Source organism: Misgurnus anguillicaudatus, chromosome 1 (genome assembly GCF_027580225.2).
Source record: "Misgurnus anguillicaudatus chromosome 1, ASM2758022v2, whole genome shotgun sequence".
NCBI classification, from domain to species: domain Eukaryota; kingdom Metazoa; phylum Chordata; class Actinopteri; order Cypriniformes; family Cobitidae; genus Misgurnus; species Misgurnus anguillicaudatus.
The window spans coordinates 24,451,333-24,476,197 of record NC_073337.2 but is presented as its reverse complement, the minus strand read 5'-3'; the positions used below and the strand labels follow the sequence as shown (position 1 = coordinate 24,476,197).

Here is a 24,865-nt window from a genome sequence, read left to right as displayed (position 1 = left end):
TTCAGACTATAAGGACACTTTATAGATTTAAGATTTTTAAACTCAAGGTAGAGGAGTAAAAAGAACAACGCCCTCCTGTGGTGATCTGTGTAAATTACATCGTTGTTCAGACTATAAGGACACTTTATAGATTTAAGATTTTTAAACTTAAAGTAGAGGAGTGAAATGAACACCGCCCTCCTGTGGTGATCTGTGTAAATTACATCGTTGTTCAGACTATAATGTCACTTTATAGATTTAAGATTTTTAAACTCAAGGTAGAGGAGTGAAATGAACAACGCCCTCCTGTGGTGATCTGTGTAAATTACATCGCTGTTCAGACTATAAGGACACTTTATAGATTTAAGATTTTTAAACTTAAAGTAGAGGAATGAAATGAACACCGCCCTCCTGTGGTGATCTGTGTAAATTACATCGTTGTTCAGACTAAAATGACACTTTATAGATTTAAGATTTTTAAACTCAAGGTAGGAGTGAAATGAACACCGCCCTTCTGTGGTGATCTGTGTAAATTACATCGTTGTTCAGACTATAATGACACTTTATAGATTTAAGATTTTTAAACTCAAGGTAGGAGTGAAATGAACACCGCCCTCCTGTGGTGATCTGTGTAAATTACATCGTTGTTCAGACTATAATGACACTTTAAAGATTTAAGATTTTTAAACTCAAGGTAGGAGTGAAATGAACACCGCCCTCCTGTGGTGATCTGTGTAAATTACATCGTTGTTCAGACTATAATGACACTTTATAGATTTAAGATTTTTAAACTTAAAGTAGAGGAGTGAAATGAACACCGCCCTCCTGTGGTGATTTGTGTAAATTACATCGTTGTTCAGACTATAATGACACTTTATAGATTTAAGATTTTTAAACTTAAAGTAGAGGAGTGAAATGAACAACGCCCTCCTGTGGTGATCTTTGTAAATTACATCGTTGTTCAGACTATAATGACACTTTATAGATTTAAGATTTTTAAACTTAAAGTAGAGGAGTGAAATGAACAACGCCCTCCTGTGGTGATCTGTGTAAATTACATCGTTGTTCAGACCATAATGTCACTTTATAGATTTAAGATTTTTAAACTTAATGTAGAGGAGTGAAATGAACAACGCCCTCCTGTGGTGATCTGTGTAAATTACATCGTTGTTCAGACTATAATGTCACTTAATAGATTTAAGATTTTTAAACTTAAAGTAGAGGAGTGAAATGAACAACGCCCTCCAGATATTAGTGCCATAAGGTAAAATTGTTTAAACATAGATATGAAGAAATAGTTTTTGATATAGTTTAAGTGTAAAAACAATCTGTATTTTTACATGACTAAATTGTAACTCCACAATGCACAACAATGCTTTATAAATGCTTTTATTGATTTAAGAAGTTTTCAGAAAGATATAAAGATAATTTCAGAGATATTTTAAAGATTTAGAAAAAATGTATAGGCATGTAGTACAATCATAGTACTTTTGAAACAGATTGATTTCTCATGATCACAGAGGTTTGGCACAAATGTAGCCCATTGCGGTTGAACAGGGTGCATCATTCCAGCAACGGTTAGCTGTGGGATAAAAATAAAAATAAAATCAGTACTGATCATTACTGTTGAAGTTTGAATATAAAAAATCATAAAACAGTAATGAAATATATTTAGTGCATTCAAAAAGTATTCAGACCCATTACACTTGGTTTTTGCTCTGATATGCATTGTCAGGACTTTTATAAAGAGGTGAAATCATATTTAATCAATTTAATTAACCATACTCTGTAAACAATGATTATGTGCCTGAGTAAATTTGACTAAAAAAATAAGTAAATTATATTTTAAAAATCAAGTCAAATCAAAATGGTTGTTCTTATTCTCCTAATGAGTAATGGGTGTGTTTTGGGCATAACAATGAGAGTCTCAGCTCTCATCCCCTTTAAAAGCAAAGTTTCGCCATGCCTATTCTATTTTAGAAAGCGAAATTTTTAAACTGAAAAACTAAGCTGAGGAAGAAGACCACCAGTTTAAGAATAATGTTAAAAAATTTTATTGAATTTTTTTTAATTAAAACCTTTAAAAGCTGTTTTCGTTCAGTCATAGAAGTACAAGTAGCTGGCTTTTAATTGCTGTAAATGTATTGATATCCTACATAATAATTGTAATCTCATAAAATAATTTGCAAATATGCAAGAAAAGGTTTGCACTCTAAAAATACTTTATTTGTAACAAACAAGAGATAAAGAATTTACAAACGTGCAGAGTGCCGTTTCAGCACTCGGACAGCGCCATGTTTTTTTTTTTTTTTTTTAAAAAGCACTTACAAATGTTTGTCATCTCACCATATCCACAGGTACAATCATCATATACAATAAATCCGTGGGGTGGCATTTAAAAAACAGTTGAAACTACCAAAAGGCAATTGCGCCGTGCAATGCGCTGGATTGCACCGGGTGTATGATAGAGCCCATGATGTGTGTTAATTCACTTAATGAGCAATAATATTTTTAAGTAAATGTCACATATTTTTTTAAAGTGTAATTTAACTTTACTTAGTAAACTTAATGAAATTCTAATTTTTTTTTTTTAAAATCAGTTTTTCTAAGTACATTTTTACTTAATTTCACAAGTGTGAAATTAAGCCTAAATACTTAAATGTAAATGAGATATTTCAATTTTTTCTTTTTTATAAATTATTTCACTTTTTCATTATGGGTACTGAGTGTAGATTAATAAGATAAAAATTAATTTAAACAATTGTACTATCAGACTGCAACAATACAATTTTTTTAAAAAACATTTTCTGACAACTAAACTACCCTATTTTGTACTAAATGCTATAACATGTTAAGATTATGAATAAAAACAATTATGATAGGAGACATTCTTACTGGTATGGTTTATCTCCAGGCAGTTCTCAGGGTTACCCCGAAAATTGTTCGGTTCTCTAGAGCACCAGTTGGTAAAGTCAAATTGAGATCCATCAGTCCACAGCCATTGTCCATCCTAATGAGTGAAGAGAGTCAGTAGAAGGAGTTTACTAATTATCTATTCACACTCCATTAATGATATAATATATATTGTAACAATAAAACATGAGATATTGTATCTATAGAACCAAAAATCAGTTTTATATTAAAACCATTTCTTTTAGACTAGTGAATATGCATTTCATAGCAAAATGACTTACAATTTCACCATCATGGCCACCAATCCAAGCATGTGTGTTAGCAGACACAAGACTTAGAAGAAAGTTGTTTTCTGCTGTACTGCGCACAGATGCAAGTTTTCCACCAATGGAATGACAGTTTTTCTAAAGAAATAGAGATTATTTTATTGCAAATATAAAATCTAATCTGTTTAAGCTTGGATCATGACAAGACACAGAATAACCGAATAACAGTACCTCAGCTGTGACCCAGTTAACTGACTGAGGGAAGAATTTGTAGCATTTCACACCAAAATGTTTCCATCCATGATGGCAGTGTTGAGCTATACAGTGAATAAAATAATAATATAAAGTCACATTATCAGTTTCTGTGTATAAGTCCCTTAAATGTCGCTACTATTATCCTTTTCTTTAAAGTTACACTCCTTCAAAGTATTATGGGAACATTTAATGGGAATTATGGGAATTTAATCTGGAATATTGGTTGTAGGGTTTGGTAAATCTTGTCTTGGTTACCTCTTGGTGCACTCTGAACAGAAAAGACCAAGAAAAGAAGCAGAAGAGCTCTCATGACTGCCATGATGAATCTGAAAATGAATTTACAAAATTACACATCTGCATTTATATACACCGCTGAAGTAAATGTTTCAAATACTCACCTTATTGTCAAATCTTCACTTTTAGAACTGGATGGTGTGAGGGTGAATGAGGAGTCCTGTCTTTTATACTTTACTTCAGAGGGAGGGACTCAATAACACAAGATGACTGAATATAAGAACGGTATACATCTTGATATCATGAACTTACATATACCGTGAATTTGTCGATTTTATCGTTTTATACTGTTATCTGATATCTACTTATGATGTTCGCGTGGTTTTACATTCAAAAACATCCTGTTTTGACACATGAATATTTTTCTGTTTGATCGCTTATGCCGGGGTTTTCAAACTGGGAGGCAGGGGGGCCGCCAGATGGTGCCAGGGGGGCCCCAGTTTTATGACATTTTATAAAATACATCAACTTATCATGAATTCTGTGTAATTAAACATAAAAAATAAGGCTACTAACCAAAAGCACTACTTTATTTGTATAATTGAATATGTGTTTTAGTAAAATGTTGAGTTTAGAAGAGTTTTTTGTCACAAATTTTCTTTGGGGGGCACCATGCACAAGGGGGGCGGCACGCTGAAAAAGTTTGGGAACCACTGGCTTACGCTACCATTTCTTTATAATAATAATAATAATAATAATAATAATAATAATAATAATAATAAACTTTATTTTATATAGTCCCTTTAACGTTGCATCTCAGGGCGCTTTACAGAATCTTAAAAAATACATTATAAAGTCAAATTTAAGAACATATAAAAGATGATGCATACAAAGGGAAGAAAATCACTTATATACTAACCTAAAAAAACAAGTTTTAAGTTAAGTTTTAAGGATTTAAAAATACTTAGAGAGTCGGCCTGTCGAATCTCAATGGGAAGAGTATTCTAGAGCAGTGGTTCTCACACTGGGGTCCGGGGCCCCCAGGGGGGCCGCGAGATGGTGCCAGGGGGGCCCCAGTTTTATGACATTTTTATAAAATACATTTATTTTGAATTACAATGTCACTTATGAAATTAAACCTAAAAAAATAAGGCAGCACTACTTTGTATAATTTAATGTTTTGTTTCATTAAAATGTGAAGTTTTAGAACAGTTTTTTGTCATAAATTTTCTTTGGGGGGGCCGTGAAGGAATGCAACGTACACAAAGGTGGCCGCACACTGAAAAAGTTTGAGAACCACTGTTCTAGAGCCTGGGAGCAAACTAAGAAAATGCCCGGTCACCCATAGAGTGTAAGCGCTTTGAAGGAAAGCTTAAAAAAGCCAGAGACAGTAATTACATGTTTTACGTATTTTGATAGTATAACAATGCACTGTAAAAACACTTTGCTGCCTTAAAATTGTTTGTTAAATCAACTCAAATTTACAAGTCATGTCAACAGAGATGAGTTGTCACAACTCACAAAATACAGCTGAGAAAAGTCAACTCAATTTTATAAGTTATAACAACTCACCTGTAGTTATAACAACTCATCTCTAGTCAGGATAAATAATAGTAAGTTGAAATGACTTGTAAATCCAAGTTGATTCAAATTTTTTTTTAAGGCAGCAAGGTATTTTTTACAGTGTGCCTTTACTGTCTAGATTATTGTTATTTTACATTTCATTTATTACAAATATTTTATACTTATATATTGCATATATGCATTTGTCTATTTAAACATTAGTGTTTCTTATGTACAATACAAATGTGTGTGATCATGTGAAAAAGCTTACAAGTAAGAATTTTATTGCAGTCTGCTTGATATAAACTGTAAAAAGAGATTAGTTGGTTCAACCTAAAAAGTAAGTTACCTGGTTGCCTAAAAAAAAAATCATTCAAGTTAAATATTAGTTGACTCAAAAAGAAAAATTGTGTAAAACTGTTTATGTCAACTATTATTTTTTAATAATAATTTTTTATTGATTTTAAGGCAACAAATGAACTTTTTTAAGTTGAACCAACTTTTTTACAGTATACAGAAAAACAGAAGTTTTGCCTAAAAAATGTGTTTGTTTCCGAAATAAATGCCACTTGGTTGTATGTGGACTCACATGTACTATTAACACATATTAAAGACAAACCCTCAGCATGTCAATGTTAAATTCACTTAAGTATATTATGTAATGCAAGGACAGTTTTAATTTATACACTGTAAAAATAAAAAGTTGGATCAACTTCAATTGGTAACACCTAATAAATGTTTTTTATTCAACGTAAATTTTTCACATAAACGTATACGTTTAAAAAGTAAATACCTTAATAGGGCTCTTTCTCTAAAATTGTGGGCTGAAAAGAAGAAAACATCATGAACGTGAGCATGAGGGCTACATTTTAAAGAAGTAAAAACTACACTTTTAAATTTCAACTTTTAGTTACAAATATATTTTACTATTTATTTTATTTTATTTCAAGATTGGAAAAGGGACAACAGACTGTTTGGGGTTTTCTTAAAGAAGTATTCTAGCTTATATTTTGATAATGATTGCTGTTTAAAAACATGTTTTGTCACTTGAAGAAGTTAGAAGTGCATCACATTATTTCCAACATTATTTGTGACTGACTGTACTTTAAAAAGAAGGAAGTGATCAAAATAAGCACATCTAGATAAGTAGTTACATGTGTTATCTTATGAAAAGTGAATTTTCACTGTGCTAGCCTGTAGACATTGATAAACTTCTTGAGAAATGATCATCTGAGCATGCGGTACAGGGCCGCTGCTGGTCAAATGAGTGCCCTAAACTGACTTTTACAGTGATGCCCCCTTTAGTTAAAAAACAAAATCAACTATAGTATGTGTGAGAATACAACTTTATTAAAAATGCTATTGTTATTATTTATAATTGTATTTTGACAGCAACACAAACTACAAATATGCAATTATATATGAAAAGTTTGGTTCCAAAATATAATAAATCCATTTTGACAAATTTCAGTAAAAACGTGTTTTCTATACCAAGAAAGTGACAAGATGAAAACCACTCAACTTTCACATAGCATCTTTAGGTTATAAAAACATAAAAAATTAAAATCCATAACTTGATTTTCAAAGATTTATTATAAAAACAAATTATTTTTTCCACAAAATACAATAAATCCATGACAGTTTTTCCAAAATGGTATAAATCTATCCAATCAATATATAAATGTGCATTCATCTTTACCATTTTATATTCATTTAGTTGAACAGTTGTACACACTGATAAAAAAAACATTAATGGCATTAATTAAAACACTTACTTTGTCATATTCAGAACACTGTCATTGCTGCGGTTATACTTGACGTCGTCGCTTAACATTTTTCACAGCCATCAGGTGTAAAATGTTTTGGTCCTGCTCGATTTTCGTGGACTTTGAGTAAAATAATGTAAAGTTTTTCATTAGATCCTCTGGGGTCAATGTGTTAGCATGAAAAGCTTGATGCATGTTGGGAAAACAAGCACCCGTCTTCCGAGTGACCCTCATGTAAATTATTAGATGTTAATGGCTTACGTTTCTTTCCCGTCACAGAAAACCATCACAGGTTTATCAATGCTATTAAAGTATTATTTTGTTTTTCTTTGTTTGTTCATCACGAAGTACAAAGTAGATGAGGAAAACTAGGACTCTATGTACTCAACGCGCCACCATTGTTTGTTTACAATGCGTGGAACGGTGCGCTGTAATTTGTGGAGCGGATTTATTGCATTCTGTAAAAAAGGAGTTTTGGGAAAAAAGGGAGAAAAGATGACAGAATAACAGGGTGGATATTGGATTTTGCGTAAAATTAATTATTTACTTTTAAATACTGACCTGATATAATACTGATTTTGGCAGTAACTCATTTTTTTTTTCAAAAACCAAACTCTTCATATATTATAGCCTATATTTCAGTATCTTTACCTATGTAGCGAATGGACTTTAGCTTTATCTAATGTGACAAAGCTAATCTTACATGTCAGTATAAATCCAAGCAATTTTGCACAATTACTAAATGTCTTTCTTGTAAATTAAGTAAATTAAAAGTCAGCTTTAAGAAAACAGCAGATGTCTATTAACAAAAGCTGCGTACTCTGCGTAGGGAGCGGCGCTACTGTCTACATGCTTGTGGAGTTTACAGAAGCTGTTTTAAGCTGCACCCTAAAGAGAAATAATTAGAAATATAGCTTTAATTAAAATTGACTTCACATGCTGACACTGTGCACAGAACGTCAATAACAGTCTGTTTTGAACAGATGCATATTGACATCTACATTATATGTCTGTTATAAATAATTGCACTGATCCTTATATCTGTTGGTATTAATGCAAGAATAGTAAAACATGGTAAGTGTATTTATTTATAGTAAGAGTAAATATAATTTAGTTATAGAAAGCTGCAGTATAGCATGTGTCTTCAACAGGCGTCATGGACGCCTTGGAGGTCTGAGGTGGTATTACTAAGGGTCCTCAAAATATTTTAATTCAAAATAATATTTTTGACAAAATACATTAATAGGCTAATAATACTATTTGATTAAAACAAAGGTTCATGGTATAATTAATTCAGTAAATGTAAAATATGTTTTAACAGTGACTGTGTAGCTGTACACAGAAGACTACAACAACGTAAAACCAAATGGATGTTTATTAAAACATGTAACATAAAACCAGCAGACAGGAAGGATATTGTTGGTAAGCAGATGGTATGGTGATGATAATAATGATGATCACAGATAACAACTCCAACACAAACACTCTTGACAGTCACAGATAACAACAATAGTCTTTTCTTAACTTCCACAAAGACAACAACGGATGAAGAGAAAAGTCCAAAAGAGTATAGGGGAGAGTCAGGTAGTTTGGGACAGTACACTCAAAGAGATGTATGCAGTAACGAGACCGGACAATGACTGAGTCTGCCTCCAAAAACTTAGGGAGCTGACTTGTTGCCTCACTGCCTAATGCGGCAATGACTTCGGAGGCATGAAGGCAGCTCAGCGAAACGTTTTTGGACACTTCATAGGCAGAGTGTTTGAAATAGAGAGCGCCTTTTTGATAACTAATCACATTTGAAAACTGCAATAGTATTTTGGTCAAGGTGTAAAAAGTGAAAATAGGCATTTATTTACACTAAATTTGTGATTTCTTGGCCACCATTTTATTTTATCGAACTCGACCAGGCTCGAACAATCTCATTTCCCATGCAATGCTAAAACAGCATACGAGCTATTGTTTATAAAAAAGAACTTACAAATGTAATATTGCTCTAATAGACATTTAAACCTCACATTCATCCCAAATTCTGGCTTTCAGTTTCAGTATTTAACCGTCAATTAATGTATTTTCATTCTTAGATACACTATAATGCCAAAAGTTTTGGGACACCTATATGCACATGAACCTGAATGACACCTCATTCTTAATCCATAGGGTTTGATATGGAGTTGGCCAACCCTTTGCAGCTTTAACAGCTTCAACTCTTCTTGAAAGACTTTCTACAAGGTTTAGGAGTGTGTCTGGGCCTTGCACAAAGTTAAATAGTCTAAAATGTCTTGGTATGATAAGCATTAAGAGTTTCTTCACTGTAAAACCTAAAAGTCAACACAACTCAAACCATTCAAGCAAACCGGTTGCACCAGTTTTAAAACACATACATTCGAGCACTGTGAACTTAAACAAATTGAGTCATATGCAGTTATGCACTCATGTTTAAATTCACACTACTTGAGCGTAAGTGCATAATTGCACATGACTCAAATTCACAGCACTCAAACGCATGTGCCCCAAAACTTAAATGGCCTAATGCAATCGGTTTACCTAAATGGTCCGAGCTAAGTCAACTGTCAGGTTTTACAGTGTTTCAATGGAAGTGATTGGAACATCTGAAATCAATGATTTGGAGCGGTGTCCCAAAACTTTTGGCAATATAATACTGTATATAAATAATATAGACTCTCTGTGTTTGATATGAGGGTGTTTTTGTTTCTCTGCAGAGACAGCAATGGCCTTATGCTTTGCATGAAGCTTATATTTTAGTTTAATTCTGTAAATACTGTATAAAGACTTGTTAATGTTTAATGTTCATTTTACTTTGAAAAAAACTGTTGCCAGTAAATCACATAAATTAAAATCTACAGTAAGTTACTGGGAAACAGCTGCCAGTAATACTGTCATTGGAAATTATTAACTTACAGATGTAGTAGTGTAATTAATCATATACAAGGGAACATGGATCAGTTTGAATACATCTGAATACTTGACAATATTATGTTGCCCTTTGCAGAAGAAAAAATGCCCTTAAAATCGGTGTTTCAACAAGACAAACCCCAAACACACAAGCAATATGGTTCCAGACAAAAAGAATTGAGGTTGTACTTGTACAGTGGCCAGCTCAATCCCCTGATCTCTACCCCATTGAAAACTTGTGAGGTGACATTATAAATGCATTTTCTGAAGCAAAACCTAAAAATTGACATGGATCCTGAACTGAAATATCTTATTCTAGGTGCCAGAAGGTGCACGCAGATGTGCAGCAGTTATCCACAACAAGGCTTATGCAACTAAATATTAGTAATTTAATAGTTTAAAGTGAAGTTAAGAAATTTCTTCAGTTTATAAGTGTCTAAATGTATACATTGTAATGAACTGTACTGTAAGTCACTTCAAATTTGCATGATCTAAATTTGACCTGTAGGCTATTACTAGTTTTAGATAGGATATACTATTTTACCATACACTGAAAAAAATGGACTTAGTGGGTCTTTGAATTTAAATAAAATAAACATGTATATGCAACACAAAATATTTATATTCCTTGTGTAAACATAATTTAATTGATTAGGATTAAAATGTTTTGTTTGAATGTAAAATGAACACATTATTCTCACATTGATTAAAATTGATTGAATTGAATACTTAAAACAATAAAATTGGGTTTGGACACAAAACGGCACCTCCTGAGCAGCAGGGGCAGTATAGCTCATTGAGAAGGACATCGATTGCCATAAAAGAAGAATAAAGATCGTTTTTTGGGCGCCAAAATGAAGACTAGGCACAGCAGTCACTGCCAGTCAGTCAGAAGAACTCTCTCAGACGGACACCACGTTATTAAAGTAAGTTATATTATTTATTTATGTTCGCTTCATACGTGATATATCTTCACTAGATAGACTATTTTTTTGTTTACAATATGTAGCCATTGCAATGACTTGTAGTAAATATTAGTTTGGAGGAGGTTGGTGGAGTAAGTCAGTCAAGCTCATAAAGAAAAACACAGCGTTTTAAAAACGTCAGCTGTTTAATGTTATTTCCAGGGTCCCCGCGGGTCCTTAAAAAGTCTTAAAACGTCTTAAATAAAATTTTCGATTTTTAAGGTCTTAAAATGTCTTAAAATCTGGAATTTCCACTAAGGTGGTCTTAAATTTCATGTCAGACTCTTCATCCAGTGTTTCCCATACATTGTTATATTTCATAGATTTTCTATATGTATTTGTAGTATTATAATTGTAATATTTTAGTATTAAAACGGCTTAATTCATTGTTTCGAGCGCTCAGCGGCGACTCTCTCATGTGCGCGTGCTTCTCTCTCTCTCATGCTGCGTCGTGTAGCACCTCACACATGGCACGTGGGGGAAGGAATTAAAAGTTAATACGCGATCTACAATAATACTTTTACTTTTAAAAGCGCTTATAACACAACAAGACGAGAAGAGCAACGGTAAAGCTCTGCACTGCATGAGACACACAGGTAATGTAGCCAAAATCACCTCGTAATGTTATATCAGCTCTTAAATGTAAATATGTGGTGATATTGTCAGAAGCGTTTAGCTATAAATCAGGATTTAAGCAGTAAGTAACGTAGTTGGATTAAACACGAGGGTCGTGTTAACTTATTGGGTCGTGTTTAGTCACAATTTTTTAGTCAGTAACCCTATTTATATACACAGGCTCGCATTGACCGTGAGACAGACGCATTTCAGTCAGTTCAGACACTCACAGGCCACACCTTGTATTTATCACGCTGAGAAATAAGAGATAAATTGTCCTGCTATATTCAATAAATGGACGAGGCGCATGGCAGTTCTGTCGAGTTTAGCTGCTTCCTTCGAGCGCCACAAAACCGACACGCAGATGACATCAGGGTACCGCGAGAAATCTTGCGAAGGAGGCTGATTTCAAATCGCTCTCGCGTTACTCTGATGTCATCCACTTGTTTTTTTTTGCAGCGCCTAATGAAGTCGTTCACACAATGCATCCTATCAGGCAATCAAAAATAAACGAGAAGTTGTTTCTGGTGATGTTATCCCGCTGCTAGCACGTTCATTACTAACATGGATTTAACGGAGTGGAAGTTGGATGAGCAAGATCCGATGAATGCGGTAGATATAACCCACTTTTTAAGCATTTTGATTTTACGATTCCTGGACGAAATCCTTACCGTTGATCAAAGACAATGAAAGCTAATATTGGGGAATAAAGCCAAATTCGTGCTAAATTATTATTGATTCAGTCAAAAACTCCAACAGCTTTGCAACCAGAAGCTTTAGTTACCTGAAATTAAGAAAAGTACTAGAGGCTTCCTGAAATATAAAATGTAATTGAGATGCATTTCATTATTATTGCCCTTTCATCATTAAATGTTCTGCAATACTGTATGTGTACAGTAAGCTCAAGTTAAAAGAGTACAATTCTATAATCCACTTAAAGTGCTCTATTTTCATGTACTAATGTTGTACTTAATATAGCCTTCATTTTTTTGTTCTTTAGTACATTAATATGAAATATGCTAAAATGTAATTTAAAAAATGTATTTAGGTACCACTTGAAATAAATTTGAACCCATCTTTGTATGAAAGATGATTACACTTTAACTTCAAGTGGTACATTTTTGTTATATGTTAAATGCATTTCAGTTCATATTAATGTAATCTCAAAATAACACTGATAACGACACTTAGATGTTTTTAAGATTATCTTAAGTACTAGAGTTGAAACTTTGTATTATGTACAAAACTATTTTGTGAAAATAGGGCACTTTAAAGGGATAGTTCAACCAAAAATAACAATACTGTCATAATTTTCTCACTCTCACGTTTTTACAAACCTGTATACATTTTTTTGTTCTAAAAACACAAAGGAAGATATTTTTAGGAATGTTTGTAATCAAACCTTTAATGAGCCCCATTCACTTCCAAAGTAGGATAAAGTATAATATGAAATTCAATGGGGCCCATTAACGGTTTGTTTACTAAACATTAGGTAAAATTAAACAGTTAGCAAAAACTTGGGTGGGGCCGAGGGGTCACAAATACCCCTCTCCTGAAATCTCACTCCAAACTTTTGGTAAAACTTGAGAGCCCTAATATCCATGTCCGACAACAAAACAGATTATATGTAAAAATATAATTAAATTGTGTTAAAATACAATATAACTCAATTAACCTACTTAAGTCTGTGTCATTAATGTTAATCAAACAACCTAAGACAAAGAGAAAATACCTTCTGTAGCTCTAAAAACCCCTTTTATTCTGATCTGAACCATAAGTTTTGTGATCAGTCACACCCCTATTTTGTAATGTTCTGGGCTGTCCTCCATGTCTTTTTTAAAATGCTAAGAGGGGCCAGAATTTATAAATTAACTGAAATACCTTAAATGCAGATTTTTAGATACACTGTCAACCATGTCAGTATTGTTAGTCGAATTAGCACTGTTTCCATGTGATGTGTCTTGAGTGTGGCTCAGGCGAGCTGTGCCGTGCTATGCTTCAACACAAAATTCTGTGTCGTGTCGGGCTGAACATTTTCCTGTTTTTTATAATAAAGTCTTAAATTTTTATTTTAGAGGACTTAAAAAGGTCTTAAAAGTCATTAAATTTGCTGTTAAAAAATGTGCAGATACCCTGTATTTCACGTTTGGTAGTTTTATCTGAGTTGAAAACTGTCAGCTTTAAGTTGACTTTTGAGGCACTTTTTACTCAGTTGTTCTATGGAAACCTGTCAGGACAAATAAAACGCTAACCAAAAGTTATTCTGTCCAGAGTAACGTTATCGATGTAAGTAATTTACCAGATGATATCAATTAACTACATTAATAATGACATTGCGTATGAAACAAACGGTCTGCTTAATCAGATGAACAGACGCGCGTCAGTTATTCATGACTTCGCTACGTCACGAGCAACACTATTAGAAAAAGCTTTTTTAAAATGTCTCGCGTGACGTCTGCTATATTCACTGAAAAAAAAATCGATTTGAAGTGCCACACCTTAAAGCTGACGTTTTCAGAAGAGCACCTTGTTGTTTTAAGATCTCATTTTGTCCAAAATTGCGTCCTATGACAGATATAATACTTATTTCATTATTGCTCTGTGTATGTGTGGTCTTAATCATTTGAGGTTGTGTGTTGATTTCACCTCTGAATACTTCCTCTTATAGGTCCATCATCCTGCATGCGCTACACAGCATTGGTAAGTCATTTCTTTCACTTTTGTACTGCTGTTAGGAGCTATATCTTATTTTTGTAACTAATATACAGTTATTATTCTTTGACTCGCAGTACTCAAATATACAATGGTTGGTTAATTTGTTTTCAGGTAAATGCTGAATTTGAAAGAATCACTACTGTCTTATGTTCCTGCGTGTCACCTGGACCTCCAATCCAAAAACCTGACGAAACTCTTCTATCAGAAAGGAGGACAGCTAGCAAAAAGGCTTCAAACAATCAATGATCAAATGACAGATGTAAGTAATATAGATTCATAGACATAAAATGTGTAAACATTGTTGGAAGTACAGAACATTTAGTATGTTTTAGTTACAACTAGGGATGCAACGATTATAGATTTTAATGGTACGGTTATAGTCTGATAAATAATCACGGTTGTACGGTTATTACGGTTATTATGCACTCATTTATTTTACAACATTAATGTAAAAAATCACATGAATAAATTTTTGAACAATTGCTAAATTATTTTGTATTTTCAGTTTGTGTATTTTTTCTGTAATTCTTGGACAAATTTTAATAATAATAACCTAGCAGGCTTTGACTTAAACAGTATAGGTGCCTTTTGAAACCTGTAGTAGGTCATTTTAATGATCTTTTGAATAAATGTAATTTTATATTTGGACTGAATAAATGTATATTATTTTGATTTGTTTGAAGTATTAGTAAAAATGATAAGAGCCTCTCAAAACGAATAATAACAAAGGGTCATCCTGGACTGGGTTCTGCGAGTCATTTTGTACTGGCAGCATTAACGTGTTAACTAGTGATGGGCAGTCCGGTTCTTTCCATAGATTCGGCTCTTTCGGCTCAAGCTTCGGCTCTACATTTTAGTGATCAGGCATGAAAATCCCTCACCTTTCGGCGAAATTCGCCGTTTTGAATTCAAAAAAGGTGACCCACGTGAATCATGTAGATTCGATGAGAAAACATTTTTGGGGGGGAGGGGGGGTATGCGCCCGTTGTTTGAAGACGCGGCCTTCACCGTCATCCAAACATGTATCCCAGACATTAGATTTGTTCATGCTGCGCTGGAAAAACTGACAGGCAGGCAGGTGACATCAAAGTATCACGAGAGTGAATCGAGAAGCCATAAGGAAGTCTGCTTTCGAACGGCTCTCGCGCTACTGTGATGTCATCCGCATTTCTGTGTTCTTCGTCATACAAGCTTGTTGAAGATGCGTAGAGCGACTGCCTTCGGGACGTAAAGTCAACACAAAACGCTGTAAAACTATCATTGTAGAATTCTAATGCGTCAATCAATTAAAACAACACATCTATATAGACTGACACTGCAAAGTGACCTAAAAGATTTTTGTTGGAATGGATTGGAACGAATTATGGACGTACTCCTCGCTTGTAAGACACATTGGTCTACTAGTCTACGGCTGTAAGTACTTAAATGTAAATATGGTGAAACTGCAAAATATTGCATGAAATGATGTAATAAGAACATACTGTTACTAATACAGTTCATAAGAAAGTTTACCGTTTACAGTAACATTTAAGCGATTTTAGACTATTTGAGCGACAAATATGCTAAAGTGAACTGTTTTCAGTGCGCATACGCGCACAAACTCAAAAATCACGCAAACGCATATTTTTTTGGGGCTTGACAGGAGATATACGCACAAACTTTATTGTAATACCACAGTCTCTGAAAGTATTCTCATAAAAACAGTCGTTTATTATAACTGAGAAGTTGATCATGTGTCAGTGTATAGATCGCTTCTCCGTTGTTAAAGGGACAGTTCGTCTCATAAGAAATACTTATGTTTGATAATGTTAATCAAACTACAAAAGACAAAAGGAAATCACTTTTGTAGCTTTAAAAAGATTAATTATATTTAATTTATAGTATGAAAACAGTGTTATGTTAATTTGATACTGTTTTTCTACCTAATCAATAATGTTAGATCTTACTTTATTTGTAACTTTGTTCTTTTCTATTTTTATATGCTTGTAATGTCTTGATTGATGTAGGCCTTCAGGTCCACCCTATTGCAAAACCAACTTAAAATTGTATGGCCTTGTGACTGATGGTCTGATTATGGCAAAATAAAATTATTGCAGATGTAAAATAGTAAGGGAATTCTACTTGTTACAGCTTTCCATATTTATCAACCCATTTAATTAAATATGGTTTCTGTTACTTGTCAAATGTTTACATTTTAAATCTAAATTGTCCGTCAGAATTAAATAATTGAAATAATGGTCATGTATGTTATGGTGGGAATTTTGTTTCTGCGCACGTGGAGGGATGTTGAGTTACTTCCTTCTTTTTTGTCCTTGGCCATTCACATGCCTGAAGAATAAATAAGTTAAGTTACAGCATGTTCCCTAATGAGCCCATAATATTTATTCTGGGGGGGTCCTCCCACCTCGCGGCCCCATCAGAGGCCACATCGCCCCTCGAGCGCCCTTCTCACCTTTTTCACCCCTGACCCGTTTTCATGCCTGAGTGATGGCAGTCCGGCTCTTTTTATAGATTCGGCTCTTCTGGCTCGCCTCCCTTAGAAGAGCCGGCTCTTACGGTCCCACCCCTGCCTGCCTCTGAAGATTCGGCTCTGCTCGTTCACTACAAAGAATCAGCTCTTAGAGCGGCTCGTTCGCGAACGACCCATCACTAGTGTTTACTCATGCTATTAATTCATAAATCATTAACGCGTTAAAATAATTAAACGTTATTGAACCCCGCCCGGATTTGATCCGCGAGGAGGAGGTTTTTAATGCTGCACAGACCGATTGGAGTGTGGCTCTTTCACGCACCCGTGCAGGCACGCATGCATGCACACACACACAGACACACACACACACACACACACACACACACACACACACACACACACACCAGATGCACGAACAACCAAGAGACGTGTCACGCACACATATTCTTTTAAATGCGGAGCTTTGTCATACAGTGCGCTAACGAGCATGTTGCATGCCGCACGCGGCTCTTGGTGGTTCGTGGATTTGGTTTGTGTGTGCGTGCGTGAAACAAATACACGCGGTGTAGCGGAGGCTTTACGGTTACTTAACCGTGACATTTTAAAGCGCGGTTAATAGTGAAACCGGTTAATCGCTGCATCCCTAGTTACAACATCTTTTGGCACACGGGTCATTAAAATACCTGGGAAGATTTAAAGGGGTAGTTCATCCAAAAATAAAAATTCTCATCACTTACTCCCTATCATGTTGTTGCAAACCTTTATGAATGTCTTTGTTCTGATGAACACTAGGGAGGATGTTTTGAGGAATGTTTGTAGCCAAACCAATCATGAGCCCCATTCACTTCCATAGTGGGGAAAAATAATACTATTGAAGTGAATGGGGCTCATGAACAGTTTGGTTGCAAACATTTCTCAAAATAAATATCTTCCTTCATGTTAATCAGAACAAAGACATTTATACAGGTTTGTAACAACATGAGAGTGAGAAAATGAGAGAATTCACTTTTGCTGTGATTGTCAGGTATGGTAGCACACACTCGAAATGTGGCCTCTTTATTTAACTCATCCAAGTGTAGTGAACACACACACACACACACACACACACACACCCAGAGCAGTGGACAGTGCAGCTGCCTTGCTTTGTAACCCATATATTTGTAACCAATTGTAACATGCTGTGGCAATGCACATGGGTCTGTATACTTACATTTATATTTGTTTGCATTGTACTAATTTCCAACGACACTTTTATTGTAACAGTAACCTTTTTTCTGTTTCTTTAACTACATTTGTTTGTTTTGTACAGGGCATGGATGAAGTCAGCATCAGTGAGGTCATTTGAAGACACCAATGTTGGGATTTGTGCTCTCAAACAACCTGCTTCTTGTGATGAAGAAGAGGATCTTTGTATAATAATAATAATAATAGCTTAGACTTATATAGCGCCTTTCATAGTACCCAAGGTCGCTTAACAAATTGGGGGGGGGGGGGAGTTAGGGGACAAGGGAGGTAGTGCAAAGAAATGTTTTGAGGTGCTTTTTGAACATTGGCAGGGACGGGGCAAAGCGGACATGAGGTGGTAGACTGTTCCAGAGTCTGGGAGCATTGGCAGAGAAAGCCCTGTCCCCAAAGGTCCGCAGTCTGGTCCGTGGAGTAGCCAGCAGGTCCTTGTCAGAGGACCGCAGGTCTCGTGACTGAGTGTAGGGATGAAGTAGATCTGTGAGGTACTGTGGAGAGAGTCCATGGAGAGATTTGTATGTTAGCAGGAGGATCTTGTAGGTGATTCGTGACTTAACTGGCAACCAATGGAGCTGTTTGAGGATGGGAGTGATATGCTGCCATGGCTTAGTGTGGGTTAAGACCCTGGCAGCTGAGTTCTGGACATACTGAAGTCTGCTAAGGGCCTTGGTGGACAGTCCAGAGAGGACACCATTACAGTAGTCCAGGCGGGAGGTGATGAAGGCATGGATGAGTATCTCAGTTACTGAGTGTGTGAGTGAGGACCGGAGTCGTGAGATGTTTTTGAGGTGGTAAAAGGCGGACTTAGTAACATTGTTGATGTGAGCCCGAAAAGAGAGGGTGGAGTCCAGGATAACACCCAGATTACGCACCTCAGGAGATGGGGAAATAGAGCAGCCATCAACAACCAGGGCCAGGTCTCCAATTTTCCTGAGCAGGGGTGGAGGGGCCACCACCATGAACTCTGTCTTATTACTGTTTAGTTTGAGTAGGTTAGTGGTCATCCATGATTTGAGTTCCTGCAGGCAGTTGACAAGTTGTGTGGGTGGAAGCTGGGAAGAGGGGTTAGTGCTGATATACAACTGGGTGTCATCAGCGTAACAGTGGAAGTTGAGTCCATGTTTGCGGATAATATGACCTAGGGGTAAGATGTAAATGGTGAAGAGCAGAGGACCAAGCACTGATCCCTGAGGTACACCATGATTGACAGGTGCTGGATCAGAGTTGGAGCCATTTAAAGTAATGAATTGGTTCCGGCCAGTGAGGTAGGACTGGAACCAACACAGTGCTGTGCCACTGAGGCCAATGAGATCAGAGAGACGGCGAAGGAGGATGGCATGGGAAACTGTATCAAAAGCCGCCGACAGATCAAGGAGGATGAGAATGGTAATAAGGCCATTGTCAGCAGCGAGCAGGAGGTCATTAGTGATTTTAATGAGGGCAGTCTCAGTGCTATGGTGGGTTCTAAAGCCAGATTGAAGAGGTTCAAAGAGCTCATGTTGAGACATGTGATGTTGAAGTTGGGCAGCCACTGCTCTTTCCAGGATTTTACTGAGGAAAGGAAGGTTGGAGATTGGTCGATAGTTATTGAGGTCATCAGGGTCTGAGCCAGGTTTTTTAAGAGTGGGGATGACTGCTGCTATTTTAAAGCTGGATGGTACCACACCAGAGGCAAGAGATGTATTAATGATGTTTTCCATTGGATGGCAGAGGATGGGAAGGCAGACCTTAACCAGAGCGGTGGGCATTGGGTCAAGACAATTGGTCGAAGTCTTAGCTGAGGTAACCAGATCTTTTACTTGGTCGGCATCCAGTGGAGAGAAAACAGACAGGCTGGACTGAGGCAAGCAGGCAGTTGAACGGTAAGAATCGATGGGGTAAGGGGAGAGCTGAGTAGACTGAGTATAGTCCTGGAAGGCATGAAGGTGTTGCAACATCGTGCCATGTTGTTTGAGCTGATGTATGCCTTAAACCTGAGCTATCCTGATCTCCGCTTTATTTTTGAGGAAATCCAAAAGATTTTAATGGAACTGCATTGAGAGTAACTTTAACGAACAGTTTCTTTCAGTGAAAGGATCAGAAAGACTGTGCTGCTCATTTTTGACTTTGTTTATCTGTTTTAAGTGTTTTCTCTTATTAATACATTAACCGTTTGCTGCTCAGAGTCGATTTTGGAAATGGTTGTTGTATTTTGTTTTTGTTGAATCTTTGATTATCAGTTTATACAAATGCTGTAGCTCTGACTTTCTGAAGGATTGATATTTTCCAGTTTGTAAATCCATTTTAAAAATAATAGTACTTACTGTTTTGCATGTCTCTTTGGAATGCAGTGTTTTAGCACTTCTAAATCTACTGTGATTAGTAACTATTTTAAACATTTGGGTCAGTTTCATCCTAATATAACTAGGGCCTAGTCATGAATTAATCTACAACCTGTTTGGGAAATTGCCCCTTTATGTATGTACTGCATGTGCTGATTGTTGTAATAGTTATTGACTGTTATTGAATTAATGTGTAGTGATTTAAATGAATTGATGATCTGAAAGCAGTGGTTTGCCTCAATATCACTAAACATTTGTACAAAACTCTTTGCTTTTTATGCCAATGCAAATGTATTTTGTATTTAAAAAGAAATAAATAACATTTGGATAATTATGGGTGATTATTCTGGTGCCAGAGACATAATGATATTGCTTTAGAGTTACATAATCCCATAATATAAGCATTAAAAAAGCATGTTGGAATTACAGATGAAAATCTAGTCCCCTTACATAATTAAATTACTTAAACATTACAAAATAAATGTGTTATAGTAAAGAGAAATATCACTTTGAGTCAACATATTTGTATTAGACTACTTAAAATAATTAAAATGTTTTGGTCTGACACACAAAAATTATTTGAGGAAAATTATTTTGGTTTTAAACAATCGGATCATGTGGGACCGATGTACACATTAAAATTACGTAAATTGAAAGGATTTTTTTTTTCAGTGTACTATTAAATGAATTTGTTTTTGTAAAGGGTTTATAGAGACAGACAAAATTATATTATTTAAAGATACTGAACCTGTCATGACATAACAAGAGTTGCGTTTGTTCCTGGCTGTTTTTAGTATAATTGTGCCCTCTACTGTCACTTGTTAGTGTATTTCACAATGCATACCTGACTCATGATAATTAGGTTGAAGGGTATTTTTCCCATAAAGCCGTTTATATTCATTACTAATAGACATTGAGTTTTCAGACATTCAGAAATGATTCGTCCATTACAGGCACATGGCAAAGTTACAGAAATGCTCAACAGCGCACTGAAGCACAGGGATGATCCAGATCTACAAAATCTCATTGACTATGGACAAGGTCATATGGCCATCCTTATCAAATCTGTTTTTCTATTGCATTATTGTTTGCTTAATGATTATGTTTTTGTCTTTTGATGTAAAGTTTAAATGCTGTGGAGGAATCTCTTACATGGATTGGTCTCAAAACATCTACTTCAGTTGGTCTGAAGAGAACCTCAGTCATGAATACTGCTCAGTTCCCTACTCCTGCTGTCTGCTCCCTAAAGAGGAGGCGAAGAAACATCCGTAAAATGAACTGATGTGTTTGTGTATGTAAACATATCTAGAGGTCTGAAATGGTCCAAAAATTTGTCTGCTTCTTTCGTTTTTGTCAGACTGTTATTAAAAATATTTGTGGTCATGGGATCAGAATACCAACCAACGACTGTATTGATAAAGTAGTCAAGTTCACAAAGTTAATAAAATGCCTGATCTGTAAGTTGCTTGGGACAAAAGTTCCCATAAGTAGGCTACTCGTAAATCTGGCTGTGATCTTCCATAAAGTTTGGTTCCAAAATGAGAACTCCAATGTTTCTTATTATGTTATTATTGTGTTTTAACGTGCTACTTAGCTGTATTTTTTAAGTTATGAAGGCTTAAATCAAAAGAAATCAACTGCAGTTTAATTGATATTAATTGGAATGCTCAACAAAAAAAAAACAAGATTTCTGAAAAATAAAAAAGTTATCTCGTTTTGGAACCAAACTGTTACCTTGCAAATCAGTGTAATTTGGCAGAATGACTTGACTCATGACATGATCTCAAACCTGCATCTTGTGACCTCTCATAACATGAGAGGCATTTAATCCATCATAATTTTTGTCTTACAGTTCATTTAAGGTTATGTAAAGTTTTCAAGCATGTTTCTCAATGTTTCTGTATTGTTGTTTTTATTTTATACTGTATTTTAATTTGATGATGAATTATTTGATGTGGAAAAAACCCTAATGAGAGGCATGACAGCAAATTTAAACTGTAAGAGTAGTTGTCTAACAAGTATGATCAGATATTGGTGCCATTAGCATTTAAATCCAGATATAAAGAAATTGTTTTCTGATACAGGCTTATGTAAAAACAACATACAATGCACAGCATAAGCTTTATAAAGGCTTTTATTGGTTTGAGAAGTTTTCAGAAAGGTTCAGTAATTTATAAAGATAATTTCAGAGACTTTTAAAGATAAGATCAGAAAAATGAATGGGCATGTACAATCAGAGTACTTTGATACAGATTGATTTTTCATGATCTCAGAGGTTTGGCACAAATGTAGCCCATTGTAGTTGAACAGGATTCATCATTCCAGCAACGGTTAGCTGTGGGATAAGATGAAAATAAAATCAGTACTGATCATTACAGTTGAAGTTTGGAATAAAAATCCTAAAAGTGTAACAAAATATGAAATATGGTGCATTCAGTATTTGCTCTTTATAAATAGGTGTGTTCACAAATCATGTCAAATCAATTTAATTTACCACAGGTGTAGAAACATTTCAGCAATGACAAAAAGATGTGAGACATCTGGGGTGTATTCCAGAAAGCAGGGTTAACTTACCATCAGATTTACCCTGAACTTTGGGTTGATCAACCCCAAACTTGCTTACTCTGGGTATGTTGGTTCCAAAACACAGTTTAAGAGTTAGTTCAATCAACCCGCTGAAAGTAACCCAGAGTTAATGCGCGCTCACGGTAACAACATAAAGGCATTGTCAATGGATCACAGATTTCACGAGTCACCATGGAAACATCAGAGAACTTTAAAGTTTTTAAATGAGAAATAACATTATAATCCAATACTTTCTGTCAAAATCAACATTTTATAACGTTATATAAGTGCGTGATTAAAAAACAGATAAAATTAATTAATTAATACAAACCTATTTTACCCCATTTAAGTCCAATATTATATGTGTCTCAACGAAAATACACATAATATTATTTAAATATTATTTAAAAGCCTGTAAAAATAATCATAGATTTTATATATGATTTTAAATATATTAATTATATCTAATTAGATATAATTTGACATAATTAAGATTATATTTTCTCTTACAAAAATTAACAATGGCTTTACTACAGTTAAAACAAAAAAACATGGTTACAGTAAAACCATGGTAACCATGGTATGGTTTTTAAAAACCATAGTTAAACCATGGTAAGTAAAACCATAGTTTTGATGAATCAATGCACAGAAAAAACATGGTTACCACAAGTTTACACCAATAAAACCATGGTTAATTTTTGTAAGAGCTGTGGCACATAAAGTGCATAAATATGTCATAAGGCTTATTTACAGGTTTTTTTTAGATATGATTGTATTGTGTATGCATAAAATGCACTATGATTATATTCACTACTTGTACTACTTGTACTTATTTCAATGACCCTGTTTAGTTTTTGGACTTTCCATTGTATGACACTGTATCACCATCTTTTTTAACATTTACTTATCTGATAAATGCACCTCTTTTAATTGTAAAGCTTCCTTACAGTCCTTACAGATTTTCAATAATTTTGTGTAATGCTTTTCAGTACACTACACTTAAAATGATCATTCATTTGCATTGGACGATTAGGATCTGCTGTGACAGAAGTGGAGAATAGAAATGTTACATTAGTGTCAATAGTCACATGTTCTAATATATCCTGTATCATCTAATATAACCAAATATCTCAATTTCCCTTTGGCTCAAAAATGATAGCTCAGGAAAGCACAAAAGGCCTATTTTAAAGAAAAAAAGGTAATTTAAAAAAAGACCAACTATAGATCAATTGTAGAGAGGGGGCTACAGATCTGAAGTGCATGTTTAAGAAATAAATATTATACTATGGAATATATATTTATAATTTTATTTCATTGTGTACATGATCTAACTAATAATAGAAAATCTCTGACCACTATGCCATGTCTGTGATTAAATGGTGTTTCACCAAATGAAGGCTGTGCTTCACCTGTGTCACTCTGTGGGTCAGTGTCTGTGCTTCATGGGTGTCATTCTGTGGGTCAGTGTTAAATCGTGCCTGTGCTTCACGGGTGTCATTCTGTGGGTCAGGTTTGATGCACATGCCTATCAGAGACTGCAGGCAGGGGTAACTTCTGTCCCTCAGTAATTATTATTTTGATAGGCATCATGTGTTTCTATTTGTTACTGTAACATTGGCACATTGTCACTTAAGTAAAATATGTTAAGATTTCTGGCTCAGTATTGACAATGTATTTGCACACACAATTTATTAGAACTTTAGATTCATCTCAAATTATCTAGTAAGTGAAAGATGAGGTTATTTATGAATTGACCAAATTTAAATAGAAATGTACTTGTTAACATTAATTAACTGATGGAAATGTGTTTCATACATCTACTGATATTTGGAGATATATTAATGATGATAATTAAATGTATAGTATTTAGTTCGAACACAAATATGAATATTTTTTATCAATTATGGACATAATTAAATGTACAGTAATTAGTCCAATCACAAATATCAATCCATGTTATTAAAAAAAAAAAAATCTTTAAAGAAATATCGTAAATGTTTTAAGACAGCAATAAATATTCGTGACTGTAAATGTAATAAAATAAATGCTTTAATATTGTAATATTAAGCAAAATATATGC

General features: G+C 34.7%; 2 protein-coding genes across 2 annotated transcripts in view; both read right to left on the bottom strand.

Annotated features, from left to right (window-relative positions):
• LOC129431666 (galactose-specific lectin nattectin-like) overlaps positions 1-24,865 on the bottom strand; it is a 47,552-nt gene that overhangs the window by 17,834 nt on the left and 4,853 nt on the right. The gene's annotated exons all lie outside the window — the stretch shown is intronic.
• LOC129432114 (ladderlectin-like) lies at positions 1,403-3,874 on the bottom strand. Its single transcript, XM_073868511.1, has 6 exons — positions 3,812-3,874; positions 3,669-3,739; positions 3,390-3,475; positions 3,174-3,296; positions 2,875-2,989; positions 1,403-1,561 (listed from the first exon to the last, which is right to left on the bottom strand). Exons 2-6 carry the CDS (start codon positions 3,730-3,732, stop codon positions 1,494-1,496), a joined length of 456 nt encoding a protein of 151 aa, XP_073724612.1. The 5' UTR covers positions 3,733-3,739; positions 3,812-3,874; the 3' UTR covers positions 1,403-1,493.

What these genes read in the sequence shown, in the direction of transcription:
- LOC129432114 (XM_073868511.1), bottom strand. Translation starts at nt 3,732, where the DNA reads ATGGCAGTCATGAGAGCTCTTCTGCTTCTTTTCTTGGTCTTTTCTGTT. An exon ending in TTAACTGGGTCACAGCTGAG is followed by an intron (nt 3,297 to 3,389) that starts GTACTGTTATTC and finishes CTATTTCTTTAG; the next exon opens with AAAAACTGTCATTCCATTGG. An exon ending in GTGGCCATGATGGTGAAATT is followed by an intron (nt 2,990 to 3,173) that starts GTAAGTCATTTT and finishes TTCACTCATTAG; the next exon opens with GATGGACAATGGCTGTGGAC.